Consider the following 19,250-nt stretch of genomic DNA (forward strand, 5'->3'; position numbering starts at 1 on the left):
CAGGCAGGCAGAATAGTGTATGTGTGTCAGACTCACGCACAGCAAACACTGCTTCCACCAGACTAAACAGACACGGTACATCGGGACAAAAAACACAAACTTTCAATTTCATCACTTTGCTCGGAGTAACCTAACAAATGATATCAAACAGCAAATAAGGCTGTTGCAAAACACCAGGTTTCCCCCTTTCAGTGTCCCATGAAAGACTGTCACTTTTAGTCACACAGAGAAATGAGAGATGTCATGTTGATTTAGCAAGTGTCTCCCACTTCAGAGGGCCCTTGGGGTGGGGGGGTGGGAGAGGGGATGGCCCCTGTCTGGGCCACGAGTCTGGTCTCCCCTGGCTGTCGCTGCGGTGATCATGTCAGTGATATAGAGAGACCAAAAGCATTCCAACATTCATCAGCTATCACCCCAGTGGCTGTCTCCACTTTAGACACCATACGTTGGCTAAGGGAGGACGGGGACACGTGACTAGCGAAGAGAAATAAATGACCCACATGTCTTGTTTGTCGATAGGGGAGTGGGACAGAGATAAAGCGAGAGAGCAGGAAGGCAAGGATCAGCCATCTTGTTTAGGGATGGGGTGGTGGAATGTTACAGATTATGGGGGCATGTGTTATCCAGCTGGGGGCTGTCTGCGAGGGGTCAAGTTTAACCCAGTTCACCAGATTGTTACTAGGTTTACATTCAGCGTGAACTGAGTACCGTTGTGGAAAAAAGCCTGAAGTTTGGAATGAACCTTTTCAATCACTCAAAACTGCAGGACGCACACAGCTAAGGAAAGTTTCGCAGCGAAGAGAGGCCTTGTACAGCACACGTTTGCTTTGACTTGTCTGACATTATCCTGCACATTTTACATTTCAGTCACTCAGCAGATGCTTTCATCCGAAGCGACTTATAAATAGTGCATTTCGAAAGTACAGCAGAATATCAAGAACATAGAGATACACAAAAATAGCCATGGAAGTCAACCAAAAAATCTTTTAAATTAAATTGAGGTAAAACCCCTGGAAGAAGGAAAAACATAAGTTCTGAAGTCCATGTCAAGAGTGATAAAAGTGAAGAGCAATAACAGTCCCCTGTAGGGGGTGAGCCTCCAAGACTTAGAGCATTGCTACACGCTACATTAGCAAGGCTGTCTCTAGTGCCAAACACCAAAGCCAAATATCCCAACAACGTCTGGCATCCCCTCTGCCGTGGAGTACCGTCTATCTCAAGCAGACGTCAAACTAACCACCCCTACAGCTAAGAAAGTGGTGTGGCCCGTTGATAAACACACACATGTCATTGGCCACATGTGCATGGTATTAACAAAGACGCAAACAAGGCAGGGGTGTACCACAACCCTACTATTAAGCTGATTTATGAAGACGTCACAATTCGCCTCACAAAATATGATCCACTTTCTCTGAAGGCATTATAGGGGCATTTTTATTATGGTGTTACTGAGGACATGGAACTGAATAGTGCTCCGCTTTATGTGAGCAACTTTGTCAAATGTGATGAGTCAGGTATTTTATGTTCTACTATTTCAAAATAAAAGGGTAATCAAACAACTGTGTTTCTCTCTATTTTTCTTTTACAAATGCTCCATGTCATGGGTACAGTTTGAGTTTTTGGGGGCGTTCTGGATGATCCCCCATTGCGAGACAAGGCTGAATACAAAGCTATCTGTCTCCCTACTTCCTTGTGATGTGGTGTGTCACTCAGGCATTCTTGGCAGACTGCAATTCCGCTTTCTATTCAGACCAGTTTAGCAATAACAATTAGTTTTTTTGTGTCAGCAAATATTGTTGTGAAATCTTCAATCAAAACCTGCCAACACCATTCTCTCCAACCCAGCCTATCGACAGTCATGCAGCACAGCCTTGGTTGGTCAGACCAGTATGACATGTAGCTCTTCTTTAGCCAATACGCTGCCTGTCTCTCTCTGAAGCTTCAAGCACACAGGTTGCATAACTCTCCCTCTCTGTCAACCCTCTCTCAGTAAACACCTCCACTTTGACAGGAGTGGTAATTTTCATCTCCTAGATTGAAGAGTAAAGCTGCTGTTGGTCCGCCACACAGACTCCTGTCTTGCTCCCCCCACCCCTCCCTCTCTCTCTCACTTTGTGCTGTCAGTCACTCACAAGGTACCATCCCACTCATCCTAATCCTCCCAGAAGTAGAAAATGTCCATTTCAAAACTTTTCCTCTCCCGGCTCCTCTCGGTTGTTTCAAAGGGTCCCTCCAAGACCTGCCACTCGCATCTCGCTGCCTACCACCAAGATGTGTCCTACCACAGGATACTCAGATGCTCCACCGAGATTGAACTGTGGATTCCCTAATTACACTGCCCTAATCCTCACATAATGAATTCACTGCTTACAATTATACAAGTATAAAGAACCACAGCTCCTCCCCTAATCTCTTTGTAGCCCGGTCCCTAATAGCAGAGCTTAATTATAATTGCTGTGTCTGTTAGTCTTGGGACAGACGGACTCTGGGATTGGAGGGAGGTCTAGACCACAGTAGCCAGGCAGGAGAACAGTGCCGGCTAGCAGCTCATCAGCACTGGAGACTGAAGACTCCTCTCATCAGAGACTTAATTGTCCACAGACAGATTAGAGCTCTGGGGCACGAGAGGCCCAGCCGTCCTGTAGACGGACGTCTAGTGTCAGCCTCTTCTTACCACAGACCTGATCAGAGATCAGAAACCAAGGCAGTCTCCATGTTATTCTTTGGAGTAGTCGAGTCATCAATCTTGGCCCACGGTATCCTGTCAGTCAGATTGGAAGACTGTTCCAATATGTTTGAGAGAATGGATAGAGGGGTCTACACACAGTTTTAGCAACTACAGTGGAGAGAGGGCTTCTTTTGTAACAAGGCGTTTATCCGTTTCATTTCTGGCAAAAGTGAATGAGCAAACAGCCAGATTCTAGAACGTTCTCCCGCCCAGCTCAGACAGAGTACCTCCGTGATGAAAGCATAATCCTGTCGGAGTGACAGTGGACAAACAGGGGCTGGGGAGGGGAGGAAACTGCAGCGTTCCAGCAACTCGATGAGTGTTTGAGACACAGTCCGCTGACTGTGGTTTCATCTGTGTTTGGACAGAAAGACACAGACTCCCTAGCTCCAGCTTCTCTCAGAACATGGCGACATGCCTTCTATGTTGAGCAACCAGCCCAGGGTAGAACATCCACAGGACTTGATCCAAGAACGTAGCAGGTGAAAGAAACTCCTCCCAAAGGCTTGACGGCAATCTTAAAACCCCTTTCTGGTTTCCAGGGTTGGTTTCTGTTCACAGATCGGAGTATTGTTGGGTATTAAAGTGTCTCAATACAGATATTCAACAGTTTATAAAAAGCTAATGAGACTAATAGTTTATGATGGCAGTGTACCCAAAATTTCGTTTTTTAGAGCTTTGAATTGACTAACAGGAGAGCTTTGCATGATAATCTTCTCTTCCTCTCTCAGTCAGTCTAATTGTGTTTGCTGGCAAGCCCACACAGATTGGCATGCAGTCATAAACGTTATGTTTACCCAGATCCTTTTATTATTACTGTGTGTTTGCTCTCATATTGCATATAATTTGCCCAATAACACTCACATATGCTATCAACTCACCGCAGAAGGAGGAGAGAGAGAGAGAGAGAGAGAGAGAGAGAGAGAGAGAGAGAGAGAGAGAGAGAGAGAGAGAGAGAAAGATATTAACCCATTCCCTACAGTTGAGATGAAATAATCCAAAACAACAGGAGTCTGACTTTTCTACACTGCTGAGCTCCAGAGCTTCAGAGCTACAACTGGTCACATTCGAATCCAGAACCTGTAGATCTAAGAGTGCAGACATCTCCCTTACTTCCCATAAGCAAGCTGTTCTCAGGCTCAGGTTCAAATCCCCCTCGTCCTCCCCAGCAGCCATTCAGGCTGTCACAGGCGCCACAGTCAGAGATATTAAAAAGACATTCACATCTCAAATCATTGTTACAGCCGCCCCACCAGATCAGCAGCATGTGAACATGGTCCCCGTCCCTGTGGCACGGCTCAAACAGTGGCGCCAGTGGCTCACAGGCAGGTAGTATAATGAGAGCCCTGGCCTGGCCCCTGGCCCATCCATGTGTTAGCTGATGTGTTACCCGGAACGGAGGGACCCTAGGAAAAGAGCGCAGGCGCCTGTTCCCTTCTCCCCCAGCCTGTCTGTGCTTCTGTGGCACTAAGCAGCCATTAGGCTGGATTTAAAGGGCAGGGCATTAAGGCTGCTGTCGTCTCGTGTCAGTCCACCGCCGAGACCGCGGAGCGGCTCAACAACCTCGTAAACAAACACCGCACGTGGACGAGAGGGGGGCTGCGGGGAGGGAGGGGGGCGGCGCTGGTTGGGTTGTCCGCCGCAGATTTGGGCCAGGCTAATTAGCCCCCCCCCACCCCCCTTCACAACCCTCCCTTCACCAGCCCGGCACCATTAAACACCAACCATAAGTCATCCACTAGACTCCAGACGGATGGCTCCCCCGCTCAGACTCTCCCTCTCTCCGGCTCTCTCGCCCTGCGCCTGGGTCTCTCGCCCTGTCCTCTGGCTCTGCTCGAAAGCACTAAAAAGGCTACAGCACTGTCGTGGCGACAGTGGTGATGGAAAAACTGAAGGCTTTTCAGGCACTACTGGGGTCTCTGCCTCCCTCCTCTCTCCCTCCCTCCCTCCCTCCCTCCCTCCCTCCCTCCCTCCCTCCCTCCCTCCCTGTCTCTGTCTGTCTTCTGTGCAGTGGACCACACAGATGCACTAAACCACATCCAAGGAGTCTGGCTGTGATGAGCACATTTGCACACAGCAGTGTTGAGTTATAATCTGCTAACGGCTGAAAGGGCTCTCTGCATAGAGCTTAGGTCTCTTCTAGACTGGAGCCTCTGGAGCCAGAAATATAGCATCAAACTCCAGCTGGCACTGGTGACAGCACATCATGGCAAATTACAGTGCTGCACGTAAGAGATGATGACCTTCCACGTTGGGTAGACACCCCAAAATGTTCTTGTTTTCACCAGGATCGACTTTTTCATATCTTGTACTTCTACTTTTCAAGTAGAAGATGTGTTTAGATGGGCTGTCATGCCATTTGCTGAAACAGAACTGGAGTGGGCCGTAGAGAGATTAGTGCCACATCCTTAGGCAGCCGTCACCAATCTCAACCAGACTCAAGAAAGCCACGCAAGTGAGTCTCAGTCATAGCCATTTAAAATGGCATACAGCTTTAATGCACCAAAACTACTCAAAACCCTCAATTACTTCTCCTGTGCAGTAAAATATGTGGGCATATGAGTGTGTGTGTGTGTATCTATGTACATGTGTGCAGTCTGTGGTTTGGTATGGTAAGAAAATGTGGTTAGAAGTACACTCACACAAATGGCAGTTTAAATGTGAGCAGACAGTCACATTCTCATTTGAAGACAACAACTCAGTGTGCACCTCAAGGCTAGTCAATAGCCAGACCACATGATGTTTAAATCATTTGGGCTTAATTGCTTTTTAACAACGCTCCCTGCTGGGTTGACATTATGCATTAACACTGTGGGTGCTGAAATCTCAAAGCCTTGAGATGTTTAGCCACATACACACACACACACCCCTCTCAGACCCACTACAACATTAACACTGCTTCTTTAAGAGTGTGTCACCATTTTGACCATTTAAAACCCTACAGTCTCACTCTTTGTTAGGCGTTTGAATGCGGTTGCCTGTTACAGTAGGGCTACTGTAGGCCTCTCTCGTCTTTGTAGTTGCTATCCTGGCATCTCAGCTGTTTTGCTCATGCATGTGTACAGGACAGGATAGGATGTGGTTTAGTACCCTGCGAGAATACTAGTCTAGAGTGTCTTACTGCACATATGAAACACAAGCCCATGGCTCACCAAGGCCTTCATTAGACGAGCCAGACAGTATAGCATGCAGTTTGCTACACCCAACATTTCAGATATAATATAACCTTTGGGAAGGATGTCACAGGAACAAGCTGCTTGACTGTGCTGAACAGCATGTCTGACTATGTGTGTTTGTGTGTTCACGTGAGTGTGTGTGTATGTGACCTGTCTGTCATTTAAACCTTAATTTAGGCTTGAGTACATATCCAAAATAACAATGTGCAGTGTATAAATTATAAAGTACTCAACATGTACAATATATGGTTACAGAAACCCCAAAACGTATTTCTGAAATTGCTTTTGAAAATGGCATTCCATCAGATGTACACAGGCGGCAGACAGAGAAGCAAGTGAGACGTCAAAACAAAAGGTCATGGGACATCCTAATATCCCCAAATTACTCACTAACAGGTCCCCAGATAGCTCCCACTGCGGTCACAGCTAAGGCTCTTATTTTGAAGTAGCCAGGTCTTAAATAGCTCAGAGGAAATGAGGAGATGATGATGGACTTGAATCTACTCGGCCTAAGCACCTCTTCTCCTCAGAATAGCATTTCAAGTGAATGTGGACAGATTTGCAACAAACTCAACAAATCTACTAAGCCTTGCAATGCTGTAGGAACAACTCTTGACAACTTAATGTGAGTCATGTAGACTACCAAACAAGCAAAGTATACTTTCTTGGAAGCTACTGAACCACAACATGGCAGCAAAACGTTATAATGACCCAAGAAGCCAAGCAGAGCCACCAGTCAATCAAGGTTAATTTCAGACCTACAAACTGACTGTGAACTAACTTGAATGACCTCATTTTGCCGTCATTGGCTGGAGATTTCTTTATCGGATGAACTCGGATGAGCCAAGTGTTTTCAGGTCCTGTGAGACCAATTCAAAACGTATGGCCACTGTAAGAGTCAATTCAACATACATTTGTCCAATTACCACACATTGTAGAGTTGTCATCTGGAACCACATTTCACGGTAAGTAGAAAAACTGATGTGCTACTTTAATTATTCCTGGGAAGAGTAACTTGCAAACAAAACAAGATGACTGTGGTGAGGCAATCTGCGGCTTCATCTGAACTGACAAACGATTCCTCTCAAGGCAACACACACTTGAAACTAACAGCAGCCATTTTCCTCTTGCAGACTCCTCCAGTGAGAAAATGAGTCTATTATCATCCACTTTGTACAATATGCTCTTAAGATGTCATCCTTGGAGCACAAATGGCTCAGTGAGTACATCTCCTCTGCTGACGCCTCTTAGGGCCTCAGACGTTGTTCTGGAAGAAGCGTTAATCAAAAGCTTTGATTTGGTGAACACCTAGTTACTGCATTTTATGTCATTATAAGTGCTTACATTATCTAACCAGAATAGCACCACAGCAATCACTGAAATTGGTCTTGGATCTACATCTAACGCCAATTCCCAAGGACTCGAAATTCTATAGATAAATGAGCTTAACCCTTGTGCTTCCTTCGGGTTATTGTGACCCACTGTTGTGGTGCAAAAGGTGGGTCACAATGACCCGAAAGTACATGGTGTGTGGTTTACAAACCAAGGTGATAATAGAAACTGTGTGCCTAAACTTGAATTGATGACTGAATCATCCATTCATGCCCTTGTTCATTGCATTTTTATAGTAAAACTCATAGACCTGTGGTGACTGCCTTACTCTGGCAGGAAGCATACCATCTGCCATGCGACCAGGATCACAGCATGGATAACCTGTACCCTGAGATGAGCAACAGGAAACCCACGTTGGAAAGAATGCAATTACTCAATACTGTGGAACTCATTCAGACAACATATGTTCATACAGAACTACAACAGGAACATAACATAGTCTAAATGACACTCAAGGAATGATACCTTACCTCCTCAGCCTACACACACCTGTACTGAATGTATGACCTAGTTATTTCAATAATAACTAGAGAGAAGACAAAGCTGCTGTATGCATGTAACAAATACATCCCCCTTAACCTTCCGTTGCCTACATAGCAAGTACAGTCCAATTCTGTGCTCTCTTCTGAAAGCTTAGGGCGCCATCTTGTGGTCAAATGTACTTGACAGGGTCTATTGGCTTAGTATTGTGAGGGGGCGCAATCATGAAACCATCAAATTGCGACACACTTTGAGACACATTAGAAAAGCAATTTTGATTATTTCATGTTGGCAGTATTGACTTTGCATTTTACGGATCCGTAAACAAAATAGCTGACATGGGACGGCAGAGAGGATTAAGACTGATGGAGTGAAAGTTCAAATATTATGATTGAGATGACCCCTCTATTTCAAAACCATCAGCTGCGGTTTATGTTTTCTATAGAAACTGTCCACAGACACTTTTTCAGCTGACTGACACATGGAATATGACAGCTTTGAAAGAAGATTAGCATTTCATAGTCTTACCTATAGTATTACCCATCAAGCCATGCCCTTCAAAGGGAGGAGTCTGAGCTCTGAGGATACTAGAAGTTTGACCGCTGTTGACAGGAAGTCTGGCCATTTATGACAGGAAGTCTGGGACACTTGGTGACTTTGAGTGAATGGGACATTTGGATTAATTACCTGTTTTGAAGTATAGATTGAATTCCTTTAACATCATTTAAGTTGCTCATACCTTTTCATGAGACACAGAAGTACTTAGTGTGGAGGTCTCAGACGGACTTACCTTATTAGTACTTCAGTTGATCATAAAGCTCCATATTGTAGAAGTTCAAACTTTATTGTTGTGTAAATTACATTATTTGGTTGTTTCCTCGACTGGAGGGACCTGATGTCTTTAGAAAAGATTGCAAACAGAATGATTTTGCATCATGTTTTAAGGAGTTGAAAATACCACATTTTGTAATTACAAATGTCAATAGAAAAAGAAAATCGATATGACAATACTGACTTAGTTGAAATACAGTATTGACAGACATGGTTGTGTTATGTCTTAATGTCATAGGTTAAAATTCTCAAAAAGCTTTGCTCATAGATTCATTGTTATAAAAAGACAAAAATAATTTCATAGATTTTCAAAATTATTTCAAATGGTTAAAGAAAATAATAAGACAATCAACAATGTTTCATTACTTGCAAATAAAATCACGTAGCAAAATACATTTTTCACTGCATCATATCACAATCGAATCTTATCATAATATAATCATTGCTCTGTAATATTCATAACATCTATATTATTCTGGTATTAGACATCTCGTACACCAACATTGTGATTAGAACTGCCAAGACCCCTGATTGAAAAAGAACACTTACAAAACGTGGAATCAACAGAGAGATTATGGAGAAGACCTCCATAAGGAATAGTTGGTTGTAGCCAGTCACTGCTCACATACTCCAACTGTTTTCCATGTTAGAAGAAAGCATGTCCTCTCAACAGTTAATCCCATAGTCTTACAATAGCCCTGTCAGTGATAAGCACTTGTCTCATATACTATCTGCAAATCAAACTCTATCAAATCATCCTATAAAACAGTGACATCCTACTATCAGTGCAGTCACATTGCCCATCCGTGTCTGGACAGTGATTGGGGCTTGTAACGCAGAGACATACAATCATTTTGCTCCATTTCGCTCAACCGAAACTGTAACAGCATGGAAAAGTAAAAGGTATGAAAGCTAATCTCCAGTGGCGTCCAGTTAGAGTTTAGTCATTGGTATGTGCAGGCTGTTCCAGGGGCCCATCCACAGCTCCTCCTCTTCCGACAGCGTGTGCTCGCTGTGGGACTCGGCAGTCTCTCGCTCCTCCTTGGTGTCCATACAAGACTCCTGCTCCTCAGTCCCATACTGACCACCGCTGCTATTCCTCTGACTCAGGGCCTTGGCAATGTTAGACTTGGAGCAGATGCTGTTAAGGCCTGTGGTGCTGGAGCCAAGGGAGCCGCCGGAGATGCGGGTGTTGAGGTTGATGTCCACCGTGGAGGAAAGACCCACGCTTGTCCCGTTTCCCGTGCTCCCTATGCTGTTGAGGGGGAGGTTTTCCTCATGGGTGACGCCCAGCTTGTCCAGTTTCTTGAACTGCTTGCCCAGGCGGCACGGGGAGCCAACTTTGAGGTTGTTGGGGTGGCCGAGCCTCCTGGTGCGGACGATGGTACCGTTCTGGGAGAGGTAGACGTTCCCGTTGATGTGGCTGTGGCTGTTGGCGTTGGGCATCCGGTGGCGCTGGGCATCGCTGGTGCTGTCGTCTCCTGTGGAGCTGCTCTCGTAGTCCCGGTCCACCACTAGTTTGACACGCTTCCTCCCAGCCTGCGGAGAACGTCAAACAAGAATGGGTCAATATACAGCTCTCTCGGAACATAATATGAACAACGTCATGTGTAAAAGTAATATAAAGAAGAAGAATATGGGGCATTGTATTGTTGTATTTGAGCACTCTAAACTGGCAGGGTATGTTTTCAATCATTTAAGAGGTAGCATCATAGTGAAGGAACATGAAAAAGACCCACTCCACAAGCGATAAAGAAGATATTGAAAAGGGAAAAGTTCAATGCAGATGAAACAATGCATCATTCAGTGAAATCCCATGCAAAGACTTTTTCCGGAAGTTTCTGTGAAAACTCACACAAATTGAGACTGAGAGAGAGATAGAGCTGCATAAGTAAGCACTCCAGAGACAGCACTCAGAATTGAGGTCATTCCCATGCATGTGGTCACTTCACTCCAGTCAGTCTTACTTCCCAGCAGACCGGCTGTGCCCTCAGAAAGCCGTGGAGTTTCCCTCGGATTCAGAGCCGGTGTCGGAGGTCCCTCCTTTTCCCGACCTGCTGGTGGCACCCGACACAGAGCCATGGGAGCTGCTCTCTGACGTGATGGCATCCTCGTCCACCTCCGTAATGGGGGACAGCCCCCCGAAGGTCTCCTCCTCTGAGCCACTGGCCTCAGCCGGGGCCCCAGAGTAGGGATGGGAAGGCCCCGCCACCTCGGATACCACACTGGACCTCCTGGACGCGTCCTCCGCGTCACTCGGCTCACTGGCCGATTCCTTACTCTCGTCCGCCGTCCCGCTCGCCTCCCCTTCGCTCTCCTCCGCTTCGCTCTCCTCGTCGATGGTGCCCTCTGAGGAGTGGGTCATGACAGACTTACGGGAGCGGTGGCTGCCTCCTGCCGACCTGGAGGAGGTGGAGCTCCGCTCGCTGACCAGGGACTGGCTGTCCTCCGACCCGCTGGCCTCCGATTCAGACATCTGGCTCTGGCTGGCGCCGCTGACCACCGAGCCCCCGCTGGCCGTCCCTGTCCCTGACTCGCCTTCACTCTCTGCACTGGACTTCTCGGACTCCTTGGTGCTCTGTGAAGACTTCATAGAGGACCTCTGTGAGGAGCCAGATTGGGAGGCTGCACTACTGGCACCGCTACCCAAACCAGAACCACTACCGCTGCCACTACCACTTCCCCTCTCACTACCGCTGGCACTGCCACTGCCAGGACCACTGCCGCTACCACTTCCACTGCTGCCACCGCTGGCCTGAGTACTCCCGCCGGATTTCTCTGAGGAGGCCTGACTGGTGCCAGTAGCAGATGACTTCACAGACGAGCGGGCAGTGGAGCCGCTCTCTCTGGACTCCCCCGAAGCCTCCTCCTCAGACTCTTCTTCTGTGCCTGAACTTTTCTCGGTCCCTGATTCTTTTTCTGTCCCCGATTCTTTTTCTGAATCCGATTCTTTTTCGGATTCAGACTCCTTCTCCGTTTCGGATTCCTTCTCTGTGCCTGATGAGCCAGAGCCAGAGCCGGAGCCAGAACCCGACTCTTTTTCTGAATCCGATTCTTTTCCAGAACCCGACTCTTTTTCTGAATCAGATTCTTTTTCCGTCTCGGATTCCTTTTCTGTGCCAGATTCCTTCTCTGTGCCAGACTCCTTCTCGGTGCCAGATTCCTTCTCTGTTTCATCGTCCTCAGACTTGGACTTGCTCTCTTCATCGGAATCCCCAGGATGTTCCTCCGGCTCCTCCTCTGAGTCCACAGTGCTCTCGTTGGCGTCGTCTCGGTCCAGGTCCACCTTCAGGTAATCTTTATCCACGCTGCTCCTCTCAGACTCGTCGTCGGAGCCTTTCTCCTTCCCGCTCCCGCCGGCCTCTGGCTCGCTCTCCTCCGTCACGCTGATAGACACCTTTGACTTCTTCTCGTCCTCGCTAGCGGCCTGCGAGGCTTCCTCGTCTCGCTCGCTGCTCGTGGCGGCGGGCACTGCATCGACGGGGCCGCTCGCCTCCGGGCCGCCCGTCAGACTCTCCTGACTGTCGATGCGGCGGGCCGACATCAGCTTGGCGTAGTCCTTGTCCTTCTTCTTGGCGCCAAACATCTTGAACATTTTGGCCTTCTTCCATGGAGACAGGCCTGCGGCGGCCTGCTCTCCTCCCTTGCTGGATGCCAGGAGTTTGCTCAGCTTCATGACAGACTTCAGCCTCTTAGCAGCCTTGGAGGGTTCTGCCGCCACCTCGGCCTCGGCTGGCACTGCCTCCTCAATCTCGCCCTCTGGGGGCAGGTCCCTGAATCCAACCCTCTTAGGCCCACCGCGGCCCCGCATGGGCCCGCCGCCGCGCCCTCTGCCTCGGCCCTGTGACAGTCACATGACTCCTCAATCAACCGTTGGAAATACTGATTATCCATGTTGGGAGGTTTCACTGATTTTCATCATGATTTTCCACAACAAAAAACAATGCACGAAACTGCTATTAGAAAAGTGTGCTGGTCCAAACAGTGTTTGATTAAATTGTTTGTTTTGATTCCAGCTATGTCTGTGTGCCTCCTGTTAACCGGAGGGCCTAGAGAGGTTACCTCAGGGCCGTGGGGGGGGTAATAGTCGTCCTCCATGATCACCTCTCCATACTCGTCGTACATGGGAGCAATCAACTTCCTGCGGCTGCCATACTGAGGAAGGTCGTACCTGTGGGAGAAAACAAGCAGATTATCATTGCCAGGTCCAACATTCGAAAAATAAATTGTCATTGTCTTTTGCAAATGAGCTGAAGGGTATTTTGTTTTTCGGGAGGAAGGGGGGGGGGGGGGGGGGTGGGACTCACTGCCAGGTGGGTTGGTGCAACAAGGCCTGAGACCGTGGACCACCGCACATCTCTGTGAGTGATAAATGTGTGTGTGTGTGTGTGTGGGGGGGGGGGGGGGTTGAGGGCTAAACTCTGTCCACATAACATGACGTTATAAATGGTTGACCGAGAAGCCAGTCTAGCAATCTGCATTAGAATGGAGACGAGGGGAAATGAGGAGCGCTGTGGGACTCCGATCCGTCTGCATTACAGCTCCATCTGTGTCGGGCCCTCGGCGGCAGGCTGAGGCAGAGATGGCTGCTCCTGTTTCTGACCCGTGGCCCGAGGAGGCCAGAAAACATCCTGTGCACTTCACACCGCTGAACCGGGAGGAACCAGGAAGCCAGCATCACTCTGCATTAGCGACACCTTGTGACCACGCGAGGTGGCCTCAGAGGAGAGCCGCGGTTAGCGATCGCTGGATTAAGAGCTTAGCAGCGGTTAAGTTGCACTTGGCTCTTTAAATAGCAAGGGATGACAGACTCTGTGTGTGGGTTATCAAGATAGCAACTTCAGCAGCCATGACGGCTTTAAGGATGGGCAGTCTGTCAGATTGAGAGACCAAAGCCCCTGCCACATAATTACAGCAAGGTACAAATGAAGGGCTAGTCCATACGCACACCCAGAGCTAATTAGAATTAGCAGGGAGGATGAGAAGCTAAGTCGATGGTCGATGAGTAAGCGAACAGGCAATTAAAGCATTTCATAATTTTGTTCGGCTGCTTCCAGTTCCTTATAAAGCAGAGTAGCAGGGTTTGGGTTTGGTAGGGAACGTTCAGGTGGGTCTCCATTCTGTCAACGGACCAGCTGTACTCCTCCGAGGGTTGCAAATAGCCTGACGCGATATGGGCCGAGTTCAACAAGCAGCGTTAGCTCGGCATCTGTTCATGGCTTCCTAGCATCTGATTGGCTAGCTGCTCTGGGTTCTCTCACTTGCAGACCATATGGGTGATTCTGAGTGTGCCCACACCAGCCAGCCCAGCCCTGCCCGACTCTACCCAGCAGGCTGTTAGATAGCAGGCCCTGGGCTGAATCACTGATCACAGTTGGGGGGAGTGCAGAGGGCATAATCGAGGGGATTACACTCATGGCTAATGGGGATAATGTGATAAGTCATGCTCATCACGTTCTCCAGCGTTTTCCCTGAATCGCTTCCCGTCTCCGAGGATTTCTCCAGCGATGGTGGGGGGGGGGGGTAACATGGAAGTTTATGATAAATGGGTTTAAATGATGTTTAACTATAAATGAACCCGTGGAGATCCATTTCCCCGGATTGGAGCAAGACTGAAGAGGGGCTGGAGGCTGTGTGCGTGTGGGGCTCGAGGGGCTGGAGGCTGTGTGCATGGGGCTCACCCCTGGTCGTAATTATAGTAGTCCTGGCCGTAGTAGTCCTGCCCCGGGTCGATGCCAGACTCCATGGAGAGCTCCTACGATTCAAAGAGATACGGAGAAAGAAATCAGTACTGGACCGAGAGAGAGAGGAAGAGAGAGAGACTTAGAGAGAAAAAGGGATTGAGAAAGAGATCGTTTTATGAGTGATACAAGGTGCGTTAGAAGGGTACGGTGTGTGTATAGGATGGATAGGAGAGGTCAGTGTTTGAGGAAAAGCAGACAGAGCTACCTCAGGTCTTAGTAGAGATGGCCTCAGCAATTGGTGTTGCTGCCAGAAAGGAGCAGAGGGGAGGGAGAGCGGGGTAGGGAGAGTGTAAGGAGAGGGGGGGGAATAGGACAGGTATAGACTTTCATAGTCAAAGTGCAAGGTTGATAAGAAAGGAAATTAAGAACAGCTACAATTCTAAAGAGCTTTTGTCGACGATCAAAGCTGGATGGAGCATGCACGACGTCAATGATGTGCAAAGGTCACAGGTCGTTCACAGGTCAGTATTTGCTCTATTTTCTCTATGTTTATTTATGTCAACATATGGCAAACACTGCAACTTCTGCCAAGAGAGCACAAGCATCTGGGTGCTTATCTGTCACTTGGCAGGGAAAAGACTGCAGTGCTGACTGGGCAAGAAAAAGTCAAACAAAATGTTAATGGTAAAGGTGTTCTCCAGCAGATCTCATCTTGGTCTCATTCTGTGAATGTTTTCTAATGTTTGTGCAGTAGATAAGAATAATGGCGAAGGTGCAGTATTAAGCTCCCTGGAGCACAACACAATGACTCAGTGCACAATGCTTTACATGGACATGCATCACAATCAGAGGACTTACCTGTCTGCCATAGCCGCCACCGCGTCTGTGATGCCGGAAGGTGGGAGGAAACAAAATGGGTAAGTAATGAGTTCAACTTGATGTTGACATTTCAAAAACATTTCAATTAAAATAAACTTGTTTCGTTATTCTTCTGGCCAGTCTAGGTGATTTCAATTCCACTTACGGTGCAGCTTTCTGTACGTCAACCTGCGTGGTAATATATTTGTCACTTTTTTAAAGCATACATGCAGCACCAATCTTATCTACTTGACGCGGGCCTTTTTTCCATTATCACGGTAACGTCTGAACCGATGGGATTCAGCGGGTGAAAAAAAGTCTGAGGAGGGAGGGTAGAGTGGGGTGGGAAGCATTTACTCAGACACTTCAAAATAACTGTGGTGAATTAAGGCTTTGTGTTCCAACTGTTCCAATGGCTACAGACGCAAGGTCAGTTTCCCCTGTCGCTCCTCACACTTGTTTCTGCTTTAGCTTGCGTTGTTGCTTTGTCCTTAGAATACTCATCTGTATTAGGCCTACAAGTACTGCAACTCAACGAAGGACATTGATACGCCGGTCAAATGAAGCGCTGCCAACACTTAAGAGGTTCGGCTTTCTCTCCCGGACGCTAAACTGTTTCCCAGATGAGGTTTGAACGCAAGTTGATGACTAAATGAAGCATTGCAGGCTCGTGGGTTCACTGTACTATTGTACTACAACTGTGGTCTGTCTGGGATTGTGACTAATGGACACTCTCACAGTCTCTTAGATACAGTGCCCTCCAAAAGTATTGGAACAGTGAGGCGAATTCCTTTATTTTTGCTGTAGACTGAAAACATTTGGGCTTGACATCAAATAATGAACGTGAGACCAGAGATCAACGTTTCAGCTTTTATTTCCAGGTATTTACATCAGGATCTGATGCACAACTAAGAAAATATCACATTTTGTTTGAATCCACTCATTTGTCATGTGAGCAAAAGTATTGGAACAGATATACTTAAAACATATTTAAGTGAATAAGACTTAATATTTAGTTGCAAATCCTTTGCTTTCAATAACTGCAGCAAGTCTGTGACCCATTGACGTCACCAAACTTTTGCATTCTTCCTTTTTGATGCTTTCCCAGGCTTTCACTGCAGCCTCTTTCAGTTGTTGTTTGTTTTGTGGGGTTCCTCCCTTCAGTCTCCTCTTAAGCAGGTAAAATGCATGCTCTATATGGTTTAAGTCTGGAGATTGACTTGGCCAGTCTAATACCTTCCATTTCTTGCCCCTGATGAACTCCTTTGTTGTTTTGGCAGTGTGTTTTGGGTCGTTATCTTGCTGCATGATGAAGGCTCTGCCAATCAGTTTGGTTGCATCTTTCCTTAAATTGGCAGACAAAATGTTTCTGTAGACTTCCGAGTTCATTTTGCTGCTGCCATCATGTGTTACATCCTCAATGAAGATTAATGAGCCCGTCCCAGAAGAAGCCATGCAAGCCCAAGCCATGACATTACCTCCACCGTGTTTCACAGATGAGCTTGTGTGTTTGGGATCATGAGCAGTTCCTTTCTTTCTCCAAACTTTAGCCTTTCCATCACTTTGGTAAAAGTTAATCTTTGTCTCATCAGTCCATAAAACTTTGTCCCAGAATTTTTGAGGTTCATCTCTGTACTTTTTGGCAAATTCCAGCCTGGCCTTCCTATTCTTCTTGCTAATGAGTGGTTTGCATCTTCTGGTGTAGCCCTTGTACTTTTGTTCATGAAGTCTTCTGCGAACAGTAGATAGTGATACCTTCACTCCTGCCATCTGGAGGTTGTTGCTGATCTCACTAACAGTTGTTTTAGGGTCTTTCTTTACAGCTCTCACAATGTTTCTGTCATCAACTGCTGATGTTTTCCTTGGTCTACCTGTTCGACGTCTGTTACTTAGTACACCAGTAGTTTTCTTCTTCTTCAGGACATTCCAAATGGTTGTACTGGCTATGGCCAATGTTTCTGCAATGGCTCTGATTGATTTTCCATCTTCTCTAAGACTCACAATTGCTTGTTTTTCACCCAAAGACAGCGCTCCGGTTTTCATGTTGTTTTCACCTCTGAATACAGTCTGCATAGACAAAACCTATCTACCCAATCTGAACCTGAGTGTAGACGTTCAGTGGTATTTATTGATTGAATAATGTATGTAATAGGACACACCTGGGCAACAAAACACACCTGTCAGTCATATGTTCCAATACTTTTGCTCACGTGACAAATGGGTGGGTTCGAACAAAAAGGTGATATTTTCTAATTTGTGCATCAGATCCTGATGTAAATACCTGGAAATAAAAGCTGAAACGTTGATCTCTGGTTTCACATTCATCGTTTGATGTCAAGCCCAAATTTCAGTCTACAGCAAAAATAAAGGAATTGGCCTCACTGTTCCAATACTTTTGGAGGGCACTGTATATGGCCATGGCTATGTTGTGAGTTCCTCTGGAGAGCTGTAATCTGTTATTATGGGGCTGGGACCAGAGTCAGGGCATGGGGGCCATCCAGGGCCACACCCCCACGGAGGAAGGGGAGGGACAGGGCTGGAGAGTCCAGGTGGGGGGTTCGGGTGTTGGGGGGGGGGGAGTTTGATGGATGACCCAGTGGATTTCTGCAGCCTCACGGAAACACCAAGACAAATGACCCAGTGGACAACCAGGTACAGTAGATTGCCAAAGGGGCAAGAGGCGGAATATCAGGGAACGGGGGCACACAACCAGAGGAGATGTCCTCTCAGAATAACTAATAGACACTTAAATACTCCCATGCATCACCCACATAGCGAAGGGGGACAAGGTTTCCTCACCCGTCTCAGCCACAATCAATCCAGGCAAATGTAATGGATTATGAAGTGGACGGCTGAGAGATCGCTCTGGGATGCTAACGTATCACCCCATTATACAGCAGCTGACCACTAATCAACTGCCTTGACACACTAGTGCTAGGTGAACGAACGGCACAATGAGCAGACGAGCAAGAGCTCCGTAGGTCCAACATTGGCTCAAACCGCAATTCATTGCGGACGCTGTATGCGTGTTAACCATTCCGCGTGAACACTCTCCATCACTCTAACATTTCTTGTCACTGTATGGGCAGCAAGACACCCTTATTTTAAGATGATGATTACTGGTGCCTTTGATTACCGAGGTCTCCAGTAAAGCAACAGAGACCAGGGGAGATGGGCCCATGAAATCATAACCAGTGGAGGAAATAAAGAACAAAGAGAAGAATAACATCCATTAGACATGACAGGTCCTGGGGTTGAGAGCAAGTGCTTGGTTATCAAAAAACAGCATGCAAGCTTCTGGCCTCTCGACAGCCGAGATTACCCCCTTGTGATGAACACAGAATACACAATTAGTTGGTTTCGATTGGGCTATCGGAGAAACGCATGATGAATCACAAAAGCCTACCCAGAGTGGGAAAGAGGTAGCAAGAAAGAGAGAGAGAGAGAGAGAGAGAGAGAGAGAGAGAGAGAGAGAGAGAGAGAGAGAGAGAGAGAGAGAGAGAGAAAAAAGAGAGAGAGAGAGAGAGAGGGAGGGAGAGAGAGGGAGAGAGAGATAAAGAGAGCGAGGGGGGAGAGAGTGAGAGAAGGGAGAATAGAGAAAGAGCAAGAGGGAAAAGAAAAAGGGGTGGAGAAAGAGGAGGAGGGAGAGGAGGGATTAAAACACAGTGGATGAAAAAAAAAAAGCTCTGCGATGAAGCTTCACCACCAGAGTGTAAAAAAAAATAAAAAATGGGAGCTTAAATAAAAAATGAAGAAAGAGGAGTAGGACAAGCGAAGAGAGGATAAGAGGAAGTAGAAACGGAGAGGAATAGTGTGAAGTGGAGAGAAAACGGCCGGAGAGAAAAGGACGGGAGGAGGAAAAGAGAAGAGGTGGGAAGTGAAGACAGAAAAGACTGTGACAGGTGGACAGGCAGCGGCCCTGCTGCTTAAAGATTGATTGGCTCTCTAATTGGCCTCTTCCAGAGAGCAGGGAGACATCACAGTGACTACTTCATCATGCTGTGAGGATCTGTACAGACATGTGAAAGACAGATCCCTGGGGGGATTCACTTTTTCTCGGCTTTTCCACCCAAAGCCTTCACACCCAATGCTTTGACCACA

The 19,250-nt window shown here is 47.1% G+C and overlaps 1 protein-coding gene across 1 annotated transcript in view; it reads right to left on the reverse strand.

Moving 5' to 3' along the window:
• Nucleotides 1-10,058: 10,058 nt before the first annotated feature.
• Nucleotides 10,059-19,250, reverse strand: part of LOC124473752 — a 50,209-nt gene continuing 41,017 nt past the window's right edge. The window contains exons 16-21 of the mRNA XM_047029416.1: nt 15,150-15,174; nt 14,557-14,595; nt 14,289-14,362; nt 12,670-12,778; nt 10,575-12,448; nt 10,059-10,146 (exon numbers count right to left, since the gene is read on the reverse strand). Of these exons, the coding sequence (XP_046885372.1) occupies nt 10,598-12,448; nt 12,670-12,778; nt 14,289-14,362; nt 14,557-14,595; nt 15,150-15,174 (2,098 nt within the window). The 3' untranslated portion in view covers nt 10,059-10,146; nt 10,575-10,597. The remainder of the gene's footprint in view (nt 10,147-10,574; nt 12,449-12,669; nt 12,779-14,288; nt 14,363-14,556; nt 14,596-15,149; nt 15,175-19,250) is intronic.

Source organism: Hypomesus transpacificus, chromosome 11 (assembly GCF_021917145.1).
Source record: "Hypomesus transpacificus isolate Combined female chromosome 11, fHypTra1, whole genome shotgun sequence".
In the NCBI taxonomy this organism is placed as follows: domain Eukaryota; kingdom Metazoa; phylum Chordata; class Actinopteri; order Osmeriformes; family Osmeridae; genus Hypomesus; species Hypomesus transpacificus.